General features: G+C 37.3%; 1 protein-coding gene and 1 long non-coding RNA gene across 3 annotated transcripts in view; one reads left to right on the top strand and one right to left on the bottom strand.

Annotated features, from left to right (window-relative positions):
* The window catches only part of LOC107666832 (eukaryotic translation initiation factor 3 subunit E-A-like), a 69740-nt gene that overhangs the window by 14114 nt on the left and 34465 nt on the right, over nucleotides 1-21161 (top strand). Inside the window, exons 6-9 of one of the 2 annotated variants that reach the window (XM_016458315.1) lie at nucleotides 6879-7004; nucleotides 8128-8252; nucleotides 15515-15641; nucleotides 19268-19369. In XM_016458315.1, the coding sequence (XP_016313801.1) occupies nucleotides 6879-7004; nucleotides 8128-8252; nucleotides 15515-15641; nucleotides 19268-19369 (480 nt within the window). The remainder of the gene's footprint in view (nucleotides 1-6878; nucleotides 7005-8127; nucleotides 8253-15514; nucleotides 15642-19267; nucleotides 19370-21161) is intronic. The other variant, XM_016458316.1, reaches the window with a different exon arrangement.
* LOC107666834 (uncharacterized) lies at nucleotides 11423-12752 on the bottom strand. The gene is made up of 4 exons (XR_001631726.1): nucleotides 12685-12752; nucleotides 12146-12477; nucleotides 11859-12010; nucleotides 11423-11476 (listed from the first exon to the last, which is right to left on the bottom strand). It is a non-coding gene; the product is annotated as an uncharacterized LOC107666834 (long non-coding RNA).

Here is a 21161-nt window from a genome sequence, read left to right as displayed (position 1 = left end):
ATATTCTGTTACACCAAATACACAAAATAATGATCTTTAAAATAGCATCATATGACCCCTTTAAAATTATCAGATGACAGAAAAGTTATACACAGCCAAATATACCTGCATGCTTTTACTATTATTATTATTAACAACAGATTAATTAATTATTATTTATTTATAATAATATATGTACATGATATATTATAATATATCCATACATATTTATTATTTATTTTGCATGCATTTATTATGTATTTCTGTATGTAAATTAGGAAGATTTTAGGGAAAAAAAGGCTTTTCAAATGAGCACTTTAAATGTTTTTTTTTTTCTTCCATTTTTCTTTATTTTTGTTTCATTAATTGTTGACTGAATTGTTGACATTTAACATGGATGAAGCATTTACATTTAAATTTTGAGTTTATTTTTGTGTGTGTGTGTGTGTGTGTGTGTGTGATTTCAGGTATTCCGGTTGCATTTTAAATTTTTTTTCATTAATCTCACATGACATTTGTTATAAATGCACTTTAATTAACCAGCAAAAATGGCCAGTGGCACAGAGGTTTGTTATGTTACAATTATCAGATGGCAGAAAAGTTATATAGAAATATTTACAATACAATATACCTGCATGCATTTTTTTATTATTAACAGCTACAACAAAAATAATTTAATTTATTTAAATTAATAAATATACATGAATGTATTATGTATCCATATATTATTATTATTTTTTTGTATGTATTTATTATATATTTATGTATGTATATTAGGAAGATTTTATGCTTTATTTATTTTTTGGGGGATTTTGAAAGAATGGCATGTGAGCATTTTAAACTTTCTTATTCATTTTTCCTAATTTTTGTTTCATTAATTGTTGACTGATGAATTGTTGACATTTAACATGGATGAAAAATTAAATTTTTTCAGTGTTAAACATCCCAGGAAAGTTTTTTTCCACATGCTGGTTAGTTGTCGCCTGACGATCTCCTTGTCTGATATGGACAACATTTAAAAGGCTAAGTGAACAACCTTACCAAAAAAAAAATTAATAATTCTGATTTGAGCATAGACGAGTTGGTTGTTTTGTCTTGCGGTGTAAAACTAGCTTCGCTCACAAACACCTTCATCTTCCTCTTAAGTTCCCTGTATCAGGATGACGACCCCTTTACCTTTTTTTCAATGTTGTTGTCTGGATAAAGATCCAGGCACCGAGGACTTGGATTAAATAATTTTCACCAGTGGAATACTTTTGGAATCAGATAATACCAAAGTAGGTTTGTGGGGGAAGATAATTGCAGTTCACTGAGAGTACTGGCAGTATCCATGTTACATGTGCGTACTCCTTATTTCCTCTATAAACAAAGGGCTCATTGCTGGGGCTCTGGTGTTTGTGGCTTCTCTCCCACTGCCTGTAGAAATGAGTGAAAGATGAACTTATGGGGAAAAGCGGCCGGACGCTCAGGACCCAGCACAGTGCTGTCTAGCTAGTGGGGCAGGGGGGCAAATGACGGCTGGGAATGAACAAATTGACCCGCTCTTTTCTCTCTGGCCAGAGTGTGTGGAGGTAGTCCAGTGTCTTAAAGAGAGGTGCCCATTGTCAATGCTGCCCTGGGCCAAGAGTGTTGTGAGAGGCTCCATGCCTGGCTAAGTTATCGGACTCCCTTGCCGACGAGTGTTTCTCACGTAACCACATAGCCTGCCTTCTCACATGGAATGCACTCCTGTTTCTGCAGACCTGCTCTCACGTATGATTCACTCGGCCTACATTGTTGTTTAAAAAAAGGCTAGACGTTTGCCAAGCGACAGTGAGTCGCTGTGGCAAAAAGTGACCGAAAAGAAACCCTTTATTTAATTTGGAATAATCTTGGTTTTAGCATTTCAGAGGTGTGAGGAAGTCTGTGTTGTTTAGATTTGCAACATGTTTCCCATTTGCGAATGATTTGCAGCGTCAATCACGCTGTTTGTTTGTTTGTTTATGTCCCTGTGGTTTTCGTGGGAGCCGAGGGAAGGAACTGCCGACAAGCCTTGAATTACACCCTTCAGTTTTTGTCACCCTTTTTTGCATATTCATTAGTATAGATGCTTAAAGGGATACTTGAGTATTCTGTCTTCATTTACTCACCCTCATGTGGTTCCAAACACATATGACTTCCTTTTTTCTGCAGAACACAGAAAATATTTTGAAGAGTGTCTATACAATGGAAGTCAGTGGGACTTAAAACGACTAGACCCCATTGACTTTCATTGTGTGGCACTTGACTTTCTCAAAGACACTGTGGCAATTTTCACACTACAGTTCAAAAGTTATAGAATTTTTTTTTGAAAGAAATCTCTGCTCACCAAGGCTGCATTTATTTGATCAAAAATACAGTAATATTGAGAAGTTATTACAATTTAAAATAGATGTTCTATTTGAATATATTTTTTAATGTAATATATTTCTGTGATGCAAAGCTGAATTTTCATCAGCCATTCCTCCAGTCTTCAGTGTCACATGATCCTTCAGAAATCATTCTAAGGCTACGTTTACACGACAACGGTCTAGCCAAAAACGGAAATGTTTTACCCTTGCGTTTTTAAAAAGTTTCACGTATACATGACAATGTTTTCAAAACGATTCACGTTTACACACATCTGCAAAAACGGCCAAAAACGCTGTATTACATATGCCAGGCCAGTAGTTGGCACTGTCACCTTGTTAGTAAACAGTAGCTGTAGGGAAGTGACAATTTTATGATGTATATGATGCGTCTCCGCTGTTGGTTGTAATATTGGTGAAGTAAATCCACACTTTGCTGAAGAAGCATTAGCAAACTCTTGAGCAGCAACAACAGAACCATATACTCTGCCATTGTTGTGTATGTTTGTTCGCGCTTCCCTTTAAAATCGACACGTACTGTGCATGTCTACAAACCTAACCGTACTACGCGCGCGCATGACATCACCGTTTTCAAAGATTCCTGTTTTGGTTGTTTACATGGAAACGATAACTGTGGCATTTTCAAAAACTTGCACTTTGAAACCCGTTTTCAAAAATAATGCGTTTTCAGTCCCGTTTTTGGCTGAAAACGTTGTTGTGTAAACGGCCCCTAATATGCTAATTTGGTGTAAGAAACTTTAATTATATCAGTGTTGAAAACAGCTACTTAAAGCTGCAGTCTGTAACTTTTTTTGTGTTCAAATTTTACAAAATGTATATAATAAGCGACTACACCACTAATCCATTTTCCAAACCGTGTTTTTGGCTTGTCCTGAATCACTACGGTACACCTATAATAAGTGTTTATATTCTGACTATTTTAGACTGGTTCGGGTAGGTTCCGCTGCGGAGTAGCCCAGTACCTGCATGATTCGTCATAGACATAAACAGAGAGAAGTAGCTCCGGCTACAATGTTCTTCCACAAGACACGCACAGTTCTGTTTATTAACCGCTAGAGCGCCAAAAGTTACGGACTGCAGCTTTAAAATTTTAGTGGAAGTGGTGGTAATTTTTTCAGGAATTTTTGATGAATAGAAAATGCTAAAGAACAGTATTAATTAATGTAACATTATAAATGTATTTACTGTCAAATTTGATCAATTTAATGCATCCTTGCTGAAGGCTTTTTTTCAGGAAATGATAAAAAAAACAATGGAGTCTTCTAATCATAGGAAAACCACATCATTGACGTTGCGAACACATCATGCATTTTGAGTAGATTAGAGCGTTCACAGCAACCAACCTTGTTTACGCCGTCCCTGCTTAATCTAAATAAACCAAAATAGCTTCCAGAAATTCTCTCCCTGTCTATGTTTTGAAGCAAACTGATATCTTCTCATTTAAATTTCCAGATATTGTAACTCGATACCTTCAATTTTCAACATTGGAAAGGCGTTTGGAATAGCCATGATGATAAAGTGGATTTAGTTGAGTTTTCTCACCAAATACCTGCCCCATTCTTCTTTTCTTTTTACTTTTTGTCCACCCCGCTCAAGACGGCTCCTAGCATGGGAGATGTCAGACTCTAGAACTCCTCTAGCGTGGGAAACACAGCCATTTAACGAAGGAAGCCAGGCTTGCAAAATCCAGACCCGAGGTCCTGTTACAGTGAGGGCCCGGTGCGAAAAGAGCAACTTATTCATATCATCTGTTAATGCAGGGATTGGATGTTGAGAATAAAGATTGAGTGTCCCGTCGGATCCCCAGCACAGTAAATTTATTGTTGCTGGTCAGTCAGTGAAAATGTGCCCATTTCAGGAGGCAGTGGAAACTCAAGGTAACTTGTGGAAAAACCCAGGTATTGAAACTATTCTTGCATGGCCGCTGCTGAAAGCCAGTCAGTGTGCAGAAAACTGCCATAATGACATGGAGCGTCGCCAAATGTAGCAGGCAGGGACTTCCAGGAAAAAAAAGGGAAAAAACAAACCCTTTTAGAAATGAAATGTTGACCTTTATATTGGCAGAGAGGATAGCTTTTTCCCCGGTTGTCCCTCCGAGCTGATCTCTGAGAGTTTTTGGCCTTTGACTGTTATTTAGACGCATCCAACTTGGGAATTTTGATCAAAGTGCTCCAGTGTTGCAAGTGGAGCTGTGGTTGCGTCTGTACTGTATGCAGCTTTTTTTTTTTAAACGGTTCCATACTACTGTGTGTCACTATGCAAATATCACAAAAGGGTATATTTAACCACTGAGCCATTTATTTATTTATGTTGGTATTTTTTTATTATTATATAATAACTAGTGCTATTATTATATACTATTTTATACTAATTATACTATTATATGCTATAATTATTATATACTAAATATAAACTAACATATACTGCATTACAAATACAAATTGTATCGTATGTATTTTGATACTTTATTGAATACCATATTTTTAACGTTATTTATTAATTTATTTAATAGTAATAATGATGACAATAATAGTGCTTAATAATTAGTATTGTTGTAATGTGCTAGCTTTTTGCTGCACTGCAAATACAAACATATTGTGTTTTATATAGTTTTTGTTATTGTATACTCTTGTATTGTTCAGATTTCCATGATGCTTTGCAGATAGCATCCTATTTATGGTTTTCCTTGTGGGACTTGAGAGATTTGTCACATAATATCCAATGTTTCTCCTTGTCCATATTTAATGATTAATGTACGCGAGGAGCGCTATGTTCGTTCAGTCAGATTTCAGTGTATGCATGGCTGACTTCCTGGTTGTCTTTGTGCCGCTACCTCTGTCGTAGTTCATAATCACTCCACTTCCCATAAGCCTCTGGCTACAGCTCATCCCCCTTTTATTCATAAACACGCTTAGATACTTCAGCAGCTCGCTAATCTGCAACACATCACCTCCTCACTTTGTTTGTTTTTGTCTTTTTTAGTCATAATTTAAAACAGCTTACGTTCCTTTGAAGCTGATTGTCTCTGCAGAGATGAACCAAATCTTGTTCATATTTCCATACAAGAAGCTGAGCAAGTATCTTTCAAGGGTTTCATAACTCGATTCCGCAGGATGTTTTTCTTTTGCGCTAAATGTTCAGGAGATTATCACAATTACTAGTTAATCAAGTTATCTAAACATTATTTTCAAGGGCCTGTTTCTGCTTAACAAGACTTATGTTATTGGCTTCTGCTGTCAAAGGGTTTTAGTCAAGGTAGAAGTGACATAGGACCGTAGAAACTATGTAGCCCTATGTAGCCTCGTGAACAATTAAATGCTTTTAATTATTTGTCCTTCTCAAATGGTTCTCATTTAGTTCATAAACACAGAACAATCCATCCTCACCCAGTTTTTGTTTAGTTTGTTCTTTGATTTGATTGGTTGAGTTTCTTTACCTAATGTCTGGACCTTATTCTCTCACTCCTCCACGAGCAGACATTTTGATTAGCGTCCCGCCACTCCGGTCCTGTCCACATCTCGGGGCTGATCAAAGCTTGCAGACATGTGTTAGGGCCAGTAACAGAGGCAGCAGCGATAGCAGCAGCACACATCATTAAAGACCCTCACCAAAGGCAATGCACTAAGGTCACCGCAAGTTCACGTTAACTTTGGAGAGCTTTTCTTCCCCATTTTTGCATGTTGGTGCTCCATTCCAGATATCCGAAAGAATGACTCTGTATATATAACACATATTGTTAGACTTGAATTCATGTCTGCTTCTGTATTTCGAAAAGACATGTTCCTGTTCATGTTTCAGTGATTTGAAGCCTCTTGATGTGACCCTTCTTACCCTCGAGATAGCACTTGACCCCAGGCTAGTTAAAGAGCACTTGTTTAACTTGCGTAATTATTTCCCAGCAATATCACTGACATGTTGGCCTTTAACCTTTAGCTCTTGTCTGAGGACCTCTTTGACCTAACAACCTTAAAAACATATATTTTTTTAAATTAATATTTGTGTTTGTGTTATAAAACATACAGATTCTTTGACTAGAAATTTGACATTAATCATTATAAATCATCAGAGTAAAATGTATGGTAGTTTTAGTTCATTCTTGACATTACAAAATAGAAAATTAATTAATTGATTAATTTATTTATTGAGGTGATTTAGATGTGCCTACTACAGTGAAATGCAGAAAGACACAGCAATAACGATCTCAAAAATACAGCAAATGAAGTTTCATAAAAAGCTAAATAGTCTTTCAGGATCCATTTCTTTTTCCCTTGCGAGACCAATTCCCGAAGATGACATAATTTAATTTGTTTATCTGCTGTAAATAAATAAAGAAGTTACTCCAGCGAGCAGAGTTGCCAAGAAAGCTTAACTTTTAGCTGTGGGAAATGGTAGATGTCAGAAATACAGTATTCAGAAGGTAATCAGTGTATTATAGTGAGCAAGTTGATTGATTGTCTGCCTTTGTTTACAGTGGGGCAATGTGTTTTTCTCTGTTTGTCTGTGTTTGTGCAGGTCCCCGCCACAGACAGAAACGCGCTGAACTCTTTGTGGGGCAAGCTGGCCTCTGAGATCCTGATGCAGAACTGGGAAGGTGCCATGGAGGACCTCACCCGCCTGAGGGAGACTATCGATAACAATGTAATGCCCCGCCACTCAGAATTCAATACCACACTCAGATTCCCTTACATAGGGCCATAATATTGACCGCCTTGCGTTTCAGCACAGCACCGCCGCTGTTGCTGTTGCTCCTCTCCTCCATCTCCTCGATTCCTTCTCACCGCAAGTCACAAGTCAAGCAAAACCTTAATTGCTGTGTTATGTCGGTGCAGCTTGATTTTTAATTGGAGGAACTGAGCTGGGAAAGAAGGGTTTGGCCTGGGGAGAAGTATAAAATTAAAGTCTTTGGACATTGTAAATTTCTGTTCTGAACTTTGATTTGTACCGAGTCTGGAAGGCAGCGGAAGCCAAGTGTTGGTTTTTTTGGAGTCAGAAGTTCATCTTATGATCAAGTCACGATCAAGAGAAGTAACGTTTTAAAGGGATAGTTCACCCGCAATACAATATTTTATTATTATTTACTTGCTATTATGATATTCCATATGATTTTATGTTCGTGGAAATTAATACTTTTATTCCACCAGGATACTATTAAAAGTTACAGTAGTGGCATTTATAATGTTACAAAAGATTTCTATTGCTAATAAATGCTGTTCTTTTAAACTGTCCATTCATTAAAGAATCCTGAGAAAAAAATGTATCACAGTTTAAACAAAAATATGAAGCAGCACTACTGGATTAATGACTGCTTTGCCATTTAAGGAATAAATTACATTTCACTATATTAAAATAGAAAACAAGTTATTTTAAATTGCAACAATAGTTCACAATATTACTATTTTTACTACATTTAAAAAAAATAAAAGCAGCCTTGGTGAGCATAAGAGACTTTAATTTAATTTTATTTAATTTTATTATTTTATTTTTTGCCTAAAGCTATCATACAAATTCAAAACAGCACATGAGCCATTTGGACTGTTTTATGGTACTTTAATGGCGCGTTTAGAAACTCGAAATCTCAGTTCCCAATTATTTGTAATTTCATGAAGCACAGTCAGTTTAAAATCTCCTTGTTTTCCATAAAAAGTAACTCATATAGGTTTGGAACAACATGAGGCTTAATAAATGATGACAATCTTAATTTGGGGTTAAACTATTCTTTTAATATTATATTTAATATTATATTTTTGTTTTTTCTCTTCAGTCTGTAAGTTCTCCTCTCCAGTCTCTCCAGCAAAGGACTTGGCTGATCCACTGGTCTCTCTTCGTGTTCTTCAACCACCCCAAAGGGAGAGACAACATCATCGAGCTTTTCCTCTACCAGCCACAGTAAGCACCTTCTGCAGCTGCTCGTTTTCCATCTGGGATTTGATTTTGCTTTGGTTTGACTTGGTTGACTTTGGTTAAAAACGGATGAGGTAGGAAGAGAGCACTGGTCCAGGTTGGAAAGCCCACCGCAGTCCGCAAACAAAATTGCTGATGCTGGGCTCACCAGCCAGCCGCTCACAGACCCACGACCCCAGCGGTCTGTGCGAAAACTAGCCTGGCAGCTCTGGACAAATGCTGACAATGGCAAATGGGCTGCTTAACTCACGGTTTCAGTGTTTTAAGCTTCTTTAAGCGATGGTGTCGAGTCTGGACAAGTCTGTCGATCTTTATTCAGTCATTTTCAAAACAAATATTTACAAACGGGAAAAGATAAGTTAATGAATCACCTCTTACCTTCATTCGTATTCAGGTCTAACTGTTCCATGAGGAAGAAGAGGTTTCCTTATGAAATGCCAATATAGTTGAATATAGAATATAGTTTGTAGTTACAAATCCAAATTTCAATTTGATGGTCATAGAAACATGAAAATGTTATCAAACAACATGGCAGAAGGACTTGTGGGGTTTTTGCACGTATAGTTGCACAGAACATTGGATAACTTTTTTTTTTTGTTTTTTTCCTCATTTCACCAATTTTTACATTTAGATTACCTTTGCAAATAATAGTTAGTCAATTAGTTATTAGTTACTTAATAATTAATTCATCAAAATAATTAGTATCAAAAATGAATATCCATTAATCACACTGCATTATAACCCTAAATTCACTTGTAGCACCTTAAACAATTGGTTTTATTTTTTTAATGTTTTTTTAAATATTTTTTTATTTTTATTAACATTTCAATGTGTGTGTAAAAATTGTTTTAAATATAAAATAATAGTGATTATATTCATTTTTTGTCATGTTTATATAATCTATTAATAATAAGTATATGTAATTTAAAGTTATAAATAAATTAATATTAAAATATAAATACGAAAATAAGAGAAAGAAAAAGAAAGTGAAATGTTGTTTTTAATACAATGATAAGGACATTATATATAAGGAAAAAAATATAATAACTTCTATAAATTTATAAGAAAATATTAGAAAAAGAAAATAAAACAACTTGTTAAAAAATAATATAACTGATGCATTGAGTGCAAAGAACCTTCAAGGGTCTGCTAGCTTTTTTTAAATATTTTTTTTTTTAAGTGGGTTTACACCAGGTGCGTAAGGTAGGAAACTTGATCTATCAAATAATTCATCTGAGAATTTATTAGCCATTGGCTAATATTAGACATTTAGTCGCCCAGAGTAAGAGTGATTTACTCGCAATGTAGAGGGTTGCTACATTCCATCTATTTTAAGGCCACACTTTTCCCGATGCTCTATTGTGTATCCTAATGCCTATACACTATTCAAAGACAAAATGGAATCTGCCTCTAAGATGTTGTTTTCCACCAGTTTCCACCAGCACAGATGATTAAGGGTGACCAGACCAACAATTACTCATTAGTACCTGACCATAGTGGGTGAAAAGACCGATCGAGGTGGCTTATTATGCTGTCGCTAGCTGGAAAACCATATTTTGGTTTGGCTTTTTCCTTCTGTTCATGACCACTGTGCTGTTTTAAGGGCCAATGACCTGTGGTTGTGAACCTAGTGTGAATGTTTGACCTGCCTTTGAGACAATCGGCTGGCTTAACAGCAGCCCTTTGGACATAGGTGCTCATTATACAAAAACATTTGTTATGCTTCATTAAAAGCGCTCCAAAAAGGTACTTGTAATTTGCGGTTGGGCTCGTCAGATCAGAGGTCTTTCGATGCTGGCAGCCTTCGTTTCGCTCTGTTTTTGTGTTGTTCTCTCACCTCTTCTGCCTTCTGCTTTTATTTGCAGAGCTGTGGCCACGAAGAACAATCAGACTCTATAGGCCATAAGGTGAACTAGGAAAAAGTGTCTAGAAAGTGATTTTCGTTCCCACGCCTGGGCACTACTTTTTAAATGCATTTTTGCATAGACAACACCATATTGGACTTTGTTAAAAGTTCTCTGCAAAATATCCTGCAGTTTTTTGTCATGATCCATAAATGTGTATAATTGTGAATTTACGAAAATGAAAATCTTATGCTGCTGGTTTTGCTTATAACTTTATTAGCTCGATTCTGTGTTATCCCTGTCCAACCACCCTTTGTCTTGGAATCTTGAAAAATCTTGAAAAAAACGTTTGTGCAGCAGACATGGTGTTCAATTTGTATGTGTCTACCTGTAATGGAATACTTTCATGATGAAACAAGTTCTGTGGTCCTTGTCTTTTAGACTGATGGTACTGTTCGATAGGGATGCAAGGGGGTGCTTTGAATGAGGAAACTCCCTTCTGTAGTGGTTGTCTGTTTGTTGTTGACACAGGTTCAACTACAGAACTTTGCAGCATAATCCCATTTGTGTGGTGAGTAGTTCCACGACCTGATAATGTCTCCTCCCCAAAGTCAATATTGTCCCACACAAGTATTGTAGGAACCTTCTTTGAGAATCCCTTTGGTATTTTGTCTCTGCCCTCTAATAGTTGAAGTTGGGCAAGGCTACTGTCTAGACTGACAACTGTGTCCCATGATGCACAATGTCCTAGTCTATTTAGAAGTGACAATTTGTGATGAACCTGTTAAATGGCGAACAGTTAGACCAAGACACAATGATTTAGGTGTCTGCCTTCGGCCCTTAGATGCGAGATACACAATGTCTTGACAAATAGATATCACTTTTAGGTTCAAATCATCTGGAATATCAACATAATGGGCCAGTGTTGGTTCCTCAGTTGTACCAATAATCCAGGAAATCAGATTATACAGTTCGAGTGGCACAACAGATTTTGCTTCACTCACATTTAAATGATCAGACGTGGGTGGCCATGGACATGTCATACCGGGAGAGTCACATAGAAGCATCTTTAATATCAATGCTGCACTATAAAGTGTCCTTGTGTCCTCTGTAGTATTGATAGAGGCCACTGAGGTTTGTCTTTGCGGAACAGATGTTGTATTTGTTATGTTTTCACCATCACTTTGGCTAGTTACCTCAGTTGACTCTGTTGTTTCTGTACCTGATGGATGAGGTAGCCTGTCTATCAGCTTGTCTGCAGACAGTGTCTCAACAAAAACCAGCTCACTGATGTTGCGCTTGTTGGGCGAGTGAAACACCAGCTGGGGGAAATCACGGATCAACCTCCTCTTCAATTTATCCTGCCTTAAACAAGATAAAACGAAAGATGATCACAACGGTATAAATAAAGATATATTTACACTGAAAACAACTGAGTTAAAATACACTGTGTATCAGCTTTTAAGGGGTCATATGATGTTGCTAAAAAGAACATTATTTTGTGTATTTGGTGTAATGAAATGTGTTTATGGGGTTTAAAGTTCAAAAAACACATTATTTTCCACATACTGTACATTATTGTTTCTCCTCTATGCCCCGCCTTTCTGAAACGCGTCGATTTTTACAAAGCTCATCGGTCTGAAAATCATTATTATAAATTCCATTTTTGTAAGAAAAAATTAAAATGTTGCATAAACATTCTTTCCAAAGCTGCGTATTTAAAAGAAACTTGTGGTATTTAAATTACCTGTAGTTTGAAGCATCAAGATCTTCTTGTTTTTTCACAAGATTTAAAAAGATTCTTCTTAGCTGCATCATTGTCAGCACCTCTTGGTTTACAATTATTCTATGGCGGATGATCCTCTCACAGAAGATCTTGTAGCTGGCATCGAAGGTTGGCTCATTTCTGAAAAGAAAACACAGAAAAAAACAGAAAAGATATATTACTTTATGTGCTATAACTATTTCACAATGGCTTCTATTTAAAATATAAAATATAATAATTGGTAATAAAACATTACTAGTTTATTCTACCTTCCACTACACATTTGATCATATTGAATTGCTGTGCCAAGATTTGTGCAGTCAAAACTCTGTTTACAGACAAATATACAGACTATGTAGATGGTCAATGCTTTACTTTTGAAATGTACCACAATTTTTAATTATCATTTGATAATGCAATATAATAACTCACTGTTCTTCTGAGGTCCCAGTAACTGTTGCAGTAGACTTTGTCAAGAACCTGGTGTACTGTCTGTAACAGGACTTGTGGTATCGCACCTCCAGAGACACACAGTCTTTGTCTTGAATATGCACAAGAATGCTAGTGTCTTCTTTCATCTCAGCAGCTTTCAGCAACTGGCCTGTAAATAAATATATAAACATAATGAAACAAATTTGTAAATAAAAGCCATTATGTAAAAACTGTGTTAACAGTTAAGCAATATTGAGTGTTCTGGCTGTAGCTGTATGCAAAATGCAAATCTGTAAACATTTAAATTACGTAATTGTAATTTAAATTTAGCCATGGTGTCCAGCATATCTGTACAAACGTGTGTTTGTTTACCCACCTGCTGACAATGTTTCTGCCTGTGAAAGATGGTCCTTCTGGCGTTTGTCTGCCACAGTAATGTACTTGTCTGCTTTCTTACCAATGATGCACAAGGCAGGAAGCACAGGACCTGCACAAACTACTGGCAGGCCCGTCCTGGACCTAAGTTTTTTTGTTGGACATTCAGTTATTGAGGTACTACTACTCGATGATACAGACTGGTCTTTGTGAGCATCTTGAACTTCAGTACGCTGTGCGACACGTTTTTCTGCCGCATCCAAGCGCTTTTTGTCAATGAAACGCCTGTAGCAAGTGGAATGAAACCCAGCGTCTTCGGGAACATTTTCAAACTCGATTTCTATACAATGTTTGTATGTTTCTGCTATTGTCTGATTCTCACCCTGCAAACCAAGCCACCGTTTGACGCTATTTCTGAATGTATCCCATCGTGTGCGTGTAAAATCCTTTGTTTCTTCTTTCTTTATGGACGTGAGATGCATATAGCATTGTTTATAATCCTTTTTACGGAGTTTTGAAGGAGGTCTGGCCGTAATTTCCTCTTCTTCGCTACTCGATATTGACAACAAGGGCGCAGACATCTTGGACTCATGTTTACATGTCGTTCCAAAAAGCGGCCGCCTTATTGGTCGTGCTTCCCACACGTGACGCGAAGCCTAATCACTCATGATCAAAATATGATTACGCGAGTAAGGGACTATTGCCGACTTTAAACACTTATAAAAAATAAACTGCAGGATTATACATGGAGAACTTTTATTTTCTCGCTCAAAACCAATAGATCTTTTTATTGGAATGAAAAGAATTTAGTGCCCCATATATGGGAACGGGATTAAACGAAAAACGGCTTCACCTTACGGCCTACTATAAATCTGAATCTGAGTGTAATTTACTGCATTAGATACACTGCGTTTTCTGCACCACAACAGTATTGCGTTCTTGGAGGGTGAATGCATTGATTGTCTTGTTTTAGTTGGAAAACGGCATCACGGTCTGTTTTTGACCCTGTGAAAAGACCTTTTGTTTTCTGTTCTTCTCCTTTTTGTTATTCTTGAAGTTTTGTTGACAATTAGGCTGACATCAGCCTGTGGCGTTCAGGTTCGTTTCATAGTTGTTTGGCCGTCGTTCAGGACAGGGTATGATCCAGTGCTCTCAACCTGAAGATTGTTCACGATGTAGTCGTGCCGTCGACCAGACGGCCAAAACAAAAACAGAAACCAAACTTTTTTTAAAGTGCAGGAAAATGATACCAAAGATAGGCTATCATATAATACGCTCCAACCAAGTCCAAGGGCAGTTCGAGAGAGAATATTGTCAAAAGATGACCTATGATGTAGGTGCAAACAGGAAAGCTAATGCCGCCGAAACACTATCCCGGCCAGCGCAGAGTGGATTCAGAGTTTCACTTGATTTACCTCTAATTCCCCTCCTCCCTCCAGATGCATCATGAAACTGGAACTGCACCACCGTTCCTTCTTTTGCTTCGTTCCTACCTTTTTGGAACTTTTTCTCCTACCCTAGTTGACACTTACTTTCTGACGTTCCTTATTTAAACTGCTCCAACAGAAAAGTACGCTGAGAGGGAGAGAGGTGAAATGGGAGCAAGACATGACGCAGGCCGGACTCAAACTTGGGTCAACTGCACAATCAACACCTTAATCCATTATTGAAGTAATTTTTTAGTTGCAGCCTTATCCCAAATCCTCAGCTCCGCAAGGGGAATTTGACGCACTCAAATTAAACTACTACTTCCTGTTTGCCCTCTTCCTCGCGAAGTCATTTAGCAACCGATTAAGCCGTATCATGGCTTTGGTCGTAGCTGTCGGGCTCGGTTAGATAATGCCTTTTTTTTTTTTTCTGTTCAAAGCCCAGATATGGCATCGTGACTCATGTGAGCGGTCTGGCCATCGGAGCCTCCCTGGGAGAGCGAGTAATCAGGAACACAGCATGAAGTGTTGTGGTTTGCCATGAAGTCAGACAACTACAAAGGGAGGAGAGACCGAAGGCTGCGCCAACTGGGATCACACGCCGCCAAAGCCTGCTGCCGTTTTTAGCTTCGACATCACAAGTGCCACAGGCCCCCTTGTCCCTTTAATTGTTTCGGCTAATTAAACCATCAGGCAGCCCTCCTCCTTTTCCTCTAAATGACATGTGTTTCTCTGCGCTGATCCGTAAGGGAGCTAAGAGCCTGGCCAAGGCAGTTCAGTGCCACTTCCTCCTTGAAATTTAATTTGGTCCTCGTATGGGGGATGAAGAGGGGGGTCAAAGATGTTCGTACAGATACCACAGGCGTGGAGGCCGTCCTCCAAATTGACTCGAAATGTTAAGTGCACTTTAACAGGAGCTCTCAGCCCTATGACAAGGCATCTGTTGTATGTTTTTTTTTTTTTTTTTGTCCATATAAGAAAGCTTTTGCATGTCTGTAGAGAGGGAACTTTGTCTTGGGTTGTAATAGTAGTGCTATGTAGCTTTCATTCTTGGAGAAGCTCACAGCTAGTTGACCTGTGGCTGAAAAACAAGTCCCTGGTGGATAGTGTTTCACTGCTCTGCAGTCCTGTAGCTGTTGATCCGTGTCTAGAAAGGGGCTTTTCCTTTTCCCTTCCCTCCACAGTGGGACCAATGAACAGAGGAGCTTTCAACACGCTCTGACTCTTGTTCTTCTGTTTATTGAGAATCTGCAAGTTCACTATATGAGAACTTGCTGGAAATTGCTGTGAAAACAGTGTCTGACCTCGACAAATTGCATCATGTGACCATGTTTTCATGTAGAGATTGTAGCTGTCCTTCAGGCATGTGACCATTGTTGTTGTTGTATGTTTTTCTGTTTACAGGTACCTCAATGCTATTCAGACCATGTGCCCACATATACTGCGCTACTTGACCACAGCCGTCATCACTAACAAGGACGTCCGCAAGCGTAGGCAGGTGCTAAAGGATCTGGTGAAAGTCATTCAGCAGGTATCAAGTATACACACACACATACATACACATACACATACACACGTATGTGAGTTAAAATATTTATACTAGTTAATTAAAAACAATTCATATGTTTGAGTTAATGATTAATTTACATTTTTTAAAATATATTATTACATTTGATTTTTTATATATATATATATATATATTAGTCTTTTTTTTAATTGTTTTCAGTTAATTAAACAATATAATTAACAGAAATATAATTATGTAAATGTTAAAAGTTAAAGTTAGTATAATAACTTTAATATTGCAAAAACTTTGAGTATATTTTAAGTGTTTGTATACAAATCGGCAAATTTCAACCTTCCATATTATTGACTCTCAGGTATATTTTACAGGATTAGTTTTTTTTTTTTCCCCTTGAGAAAATTTGCCATGTCCTGTACCTGATATATCCAAAATGATCGATATTGAATCGAATCGGAATCGAATCAAATCGCAAGCTTGTGAAGGATAATCAAATCGAATTGTGAAATTTGTGTCAAAACCCAGCCCTAATTATTTATATTACATGAAATATTATTTCTATTTATTATTTTTTTTAATTAGTATTTTACATTTTATTAGTATTTTTTAATTTTACAAACACAGTAAATGGAAAGTTCTTATACATGAATGCCAAGCTGAAAAACAGTTTAAAAAGTTGTTTATTTTTCTATTCATTCTACACTGTGTATAATTTCTTAAAATTTTAAAGGGATAGTCCATCCAAAAATGAAAATTCTGTCATTAATTACTCACCCTCATGTCGTTCCAAACCCGTAAGACCTTCGTTCATCTTCGGAACACAAATTAAGATATTCTTGATGGAATCTGAGAGCTCTCTGACCCTCCATAGACAGGAAGGATATTACTACGATCAATGCACAGAAACGTAGCAAGGACATCGGTAAAATAGTCTGTGACATCAGGGGTTCAACTGTAATTTTACGAAGCTTGATTACATTCTGGGGTACTCTCCAAAATGGCGGAAGACGGTAACTTGGGGAGAAGAATTGCTGAATAAACTGTTATTGTTTTCTTTGCGCACAAAAAAGTGTTCTCATAGCTTTGTAAAATTACGGTTGAACCCCTGATGTCACATAGACTATTTTACCGATGTTCTTGCTACATTTCGGTGCGTTGATCGTGGTAATATCATTGTTGTCTATGGAGGGTCAGAGAGCTCTCAGATTCCATCAAAAATATCTTTATATGTGTTCCGAAGATGAACGGAGGTCTTGCGGGTTCGGAACGACATGAGGGTGAGTAATTAATGAGAGCATTTTCATTTTTGGGTGAACTATCCCTTTAAGCCAGGGTTCCTCAAATCTTGCCCTGGAGGAGCTAAACTCTGCAGCAGATTGGCAACCCTGATCAAACTCACCTACCTGTGATTTTCTAACGATCCTAAAGACATTGATTAGCCATGCTCAGGTGTGTTTGATTAGGGTTAGAGCTAAACTCTGCAGGAAAGTGGATCTCGTGGGCCAGATTTGAGGATCCCTGCTTTAAGCCTTTATCCTTTTATTTCAGTAGGAGCAATACTATTGGTCAGGTGGTGTTCTATTTCATAACCGTTTAGTTTTCTGTTGGTCTTCCCGCAGTCATCCACACTGGTCTTGCATCTACTGAAAGATGTTTTCAATGGGAGGTTACCCACACCAGACCAAACAACAGTTTTTCTCTTTTGTTAAAAAAAATAGTATATTTTTATTTGTATTTAATGCATCTAGCACATTGCCGGTAATCTTACCTCACTGCGTCTGTGGAAATGAATGAATGAAGAAGCGGTGTATATTGGCCTGAAAATAAAAGCTCTGTTTATCTATGTGCCTCCTCAGGCCGTGTGAGTCTTGAACCCATTAGATTTGATGAATGGTGCTGGACAGTCTGATTGTAGTGTTCCGATGTCTCCGTGTCCAACAACAGTAGCTTCTTCAGAGATCAATGACACTGAAATCCAAATAAGCGTGTCCCCACAGCCTTTGCGTAATCACTTAAACATGTGTCCTGAGGTGCTCACCATAATCCCTGCACAAGTTTCCTCTCTCATGGTTACTTAAGCATCTGTGGTATTTAGATCCAGGGAAGACCCAGAGACTATCACGTATCCAAATCAGACTCATCCCATCAGGTCCTCTGCTAAAGGGACCGTACTAAATCTTTCAGCTTTTGGCTGTTTACAGACATGGCGCATTAGGCAGAGGTTTTTGCTTATTATTATATACAGCCAGGTTGTTAAAAGGATATTTGAGCCAAAAATTTAAGTTTTCTGATCTGCTCACTTTTATATTGTTTGAAATTGAAACCAAGGGTTTCTTTCTACTATATTACACAAAAGAAGATATTTTGTAGAATGTAAAGGCTGTTCTTTTCAACATGTGAGTTAAGACTAGCTGTGTTTCAGTCAAAGCAGCAAATTTAATTTATTTGACAGTTTTTGACATTTTAATTAAATTGGTGCAAAGTAGAAATAAAATGGTAAATAAAGTGGCATCCACTGAGGAAGCCACTAAGACTCTTTTATTAAATGTAATACGTTCTTTTCTGACCAAAATTATTCAGAGACCTAAGTTTAGAAAGTCATATTACTTTTTTTGATGCACATCTAGGAATTCTTTCTTTCTGTATTTATTTTTCATTCACATCTTTCTGTTTCCATCCAGCATTTTGATGTGAAATCGCAAAATCTACATGAAAATATGTGGATGAAAAGCCAGGCTGCTGTCAAGTACAGAAAATATGCCATAAAAGTTGTCCATATGACTTGAACACTGTTTTCCAAGTCTTCTTAACCTCTTAACTGTCACCCGTCCCCTCTGTTTACTTCACTATATTCCTAATCTAATCATGACAAACTTTATATCGTTGGAAAGGTCTAAGACTCCTAAATAGATATTTTACCACAGTTTTTTGTTAAAAATTATGTAGGAAAAGTAATAGATTAATTTGACAAGAGTGCACCTATAAAATCTACATCATAACAGGAGTTCTGACCTGTCACAAAAAGTCTTCTTCGTTGCCTTTTTTTCTGTCACACTTTAGAAATCATCAGAAATTATATATCAATTGAAAACTTAAAATCTCAAAATTCATCCTTTGAAAACCATTTTAAAATCAGACATTGCATTATCATGAAAATGGTACATCAAAATCATGTTACAAAATGTTTTCATTCATGAATTATAAAAATTTAAGTTTGGATGGTGCACTTTCACGTCTATGTTCAAAAATGTGAGTGACAGTTAAGGGGTTTTAAGGAAGTTTTACTGTTAAAAATAATTCTCATTAAATCAGCCATATATGTTTACATACTGTAGGCAAATTAACTGTCAGCTTGTGCCAATTAAGAAAGTAGTTGCAACAGTTTGGAGACAGCCACGTTTGTAACCACAAGATGAAAGCAGCAGTAATTTTGTGCTTGAACAGCTGATATCAGTTCTGCGTGTAATGTGAAATTGTATTTGTTAATAACACTTACATGCATGTCAAGTAAATTTACAATGAGAAACAGGAACCCCAATTTAAGAACCAACAGTATAGGTGCAAAGGATATTTAATTTGTGTGTGAGCTTTCCCTTAAATTGCATTGTTTTTTTCTTTTGTTATATTCTTTTTAGGAGTCGTACACCTACAAAGATCCCATCACAGAGTTTGTGGAGTGTCTATATGTGAACTTTGACTTTGATAGTGCTCAGAAGAAGCTGAGAGAGTGTGAGGCGGTAAGTTCCAGCTGTCTTTTCCTGTTACATTTTTATTAGCTTGTTTCTCAGCGTGTCTTTAAAAGCATGGCACACCCTCCTCTTTATAGGGACTTTGCAAATTGATTGCATCTTCTGTCATGTTCCTGTTTTTCCAAAAGTGTAAGATTCATAATGTAAGATTCATAACGTTTCATAACAGGTTCCATTAGCGAAAGCGGTTGAAGAGACTATCCTTTTCCTAAGACGTTGAGCTCTTCCTTCACTGCTTTTCTGGCCACAGAAAGCCTTTAGCTTTGTAATTTACGCAGATGATGTCTCAATTTCCCTAATAATAAGATGTGATGTCATCAAAACGAGTCTCCGACCTCTGATTGGTCAGAGGCGTCCTCTGAACTTTCCTAGAACTGGTGATAGTCATTAGAGATGCTGTGTGTCACTTTTCTGCAGCCACAAACAGCCTACCATTCTGTTTCGGGCCCTGAAAGGAGTCTTAAAGCACAGCGGTCTCTGCGTGCCGCGGTGTCATGGCCAGCTATGGAAGTGGGCCCCTGAACAAGCCTCTGACTCACCATTTGTCATGTTTTTATGAGAGCCGGTAATTGTCAGATCAGTGGGATGGTTAGCAAGAAGTGCTTTTGGTGAGCAGAGGCGGACACGCACTGGAAAGAGCTTTCTGTGGTACAGACAAGCCAATGATCTGTATTTTTGTTCCCGTTTATAAATGGCCTTCCATAATGGTCATTAGTTTTCACCCTTGCCCTGCTGTTTCATTCTTTGTTTTTACAGTTAAACTACTGACTTATAGTGCCAACACAGCACTGAAACAAAAACAATGAAATAGAGTAACAAGTTCTGTTTCAAAGGAATAGCTCACCTCCAAAAAATTAAAATTGTCATCGTAATTGTAAATATCATTCTTTTTTTTTGAGAAATTCTGAAGACTCTTGTAGTTGCTCTGTGCCATGCAGTATTCATTGAAATGAAACTGGAGCTTTCAAGGCACTATTAAAATATCTTAAAAGTGAATGCAATTAGATCAGAATCACAAATGAATCTTTCAGAATAATTCACTGAAAAGATCCAACTCAAAAGAATTTGTTCATGGATCAGACATTGCTTTTTTTCTCATATACACTGAACAAAATTATAAACACAACACTTTTGTTTTTGCCCCCATTTTTCATGAGCGGGACTCAAAGATCTAAGACTTTTTCTATGTACACAAAATACCTATTTCTCTCAAGTATTGTTCACAAATCTGTCTAAATCTGTGGTAGTGAGCACTTCTCCTTTGCCGAGATAATCCATCCACCTCACAGGTGTGGCATATCAAGATGCTGATTAGACAGCATGATTATTGCACAGGTGTGCTTTAGGCTGGCCACAATAAAAGGCCACTCTAAAATGTGCAGTTTTATCACACAGCACAATGCCACAGATGTCGCAAGTTTTGAGGGAGCGTGCAATTGGCATGCTGACTGCAGGAATGTCCACCAGAGCTGTTGCCCGTGAATTGAATGTTCATTTCTCTACCATAAGCCGTCTCTGAAGGCGTTTCAGAGAATTTGGCAGTACATCCAACCGGCCGAAAAATGGGGGCAAAAACAAAAGTGTTGCGTTTATAATTTTGTTCAGTATATTTGGATAAGAAGGGTGGATGTGAACATTTTATTCTATATTGCATATTTTAGTTGTATAACGATTTAAATTTTCCAACTGTTTCTCATACAAAGCTATCATATGGCTTCTAGGGCTGTGTATCACCAGCAAAGTCACGATACGATACGTATCACGATACAGAGGCCCAAAT

Source organism: Sinocyclocheilus anshuiensis, unplaced genomic scaffold, assembly GCF_001515605.1.
Source record: "Sinocyclocheilus anshuiensis isolate Anshui unplaced genomic scaffold, SAMN03320099.WGS_v1.1 scaffold267, whole genome shotgun sequence".
Classification (NCBI taxonomy): Eukaryota; Metazoa; Chordata; class Actinopteri; order Cypriniformes; family Cyprinidae; genus Sinocyclocheilus; species Sinocyclocheilus anshuiensis.
This window is presented reverse-complemented; position numbering and strand designations above follow the sequence as displayed.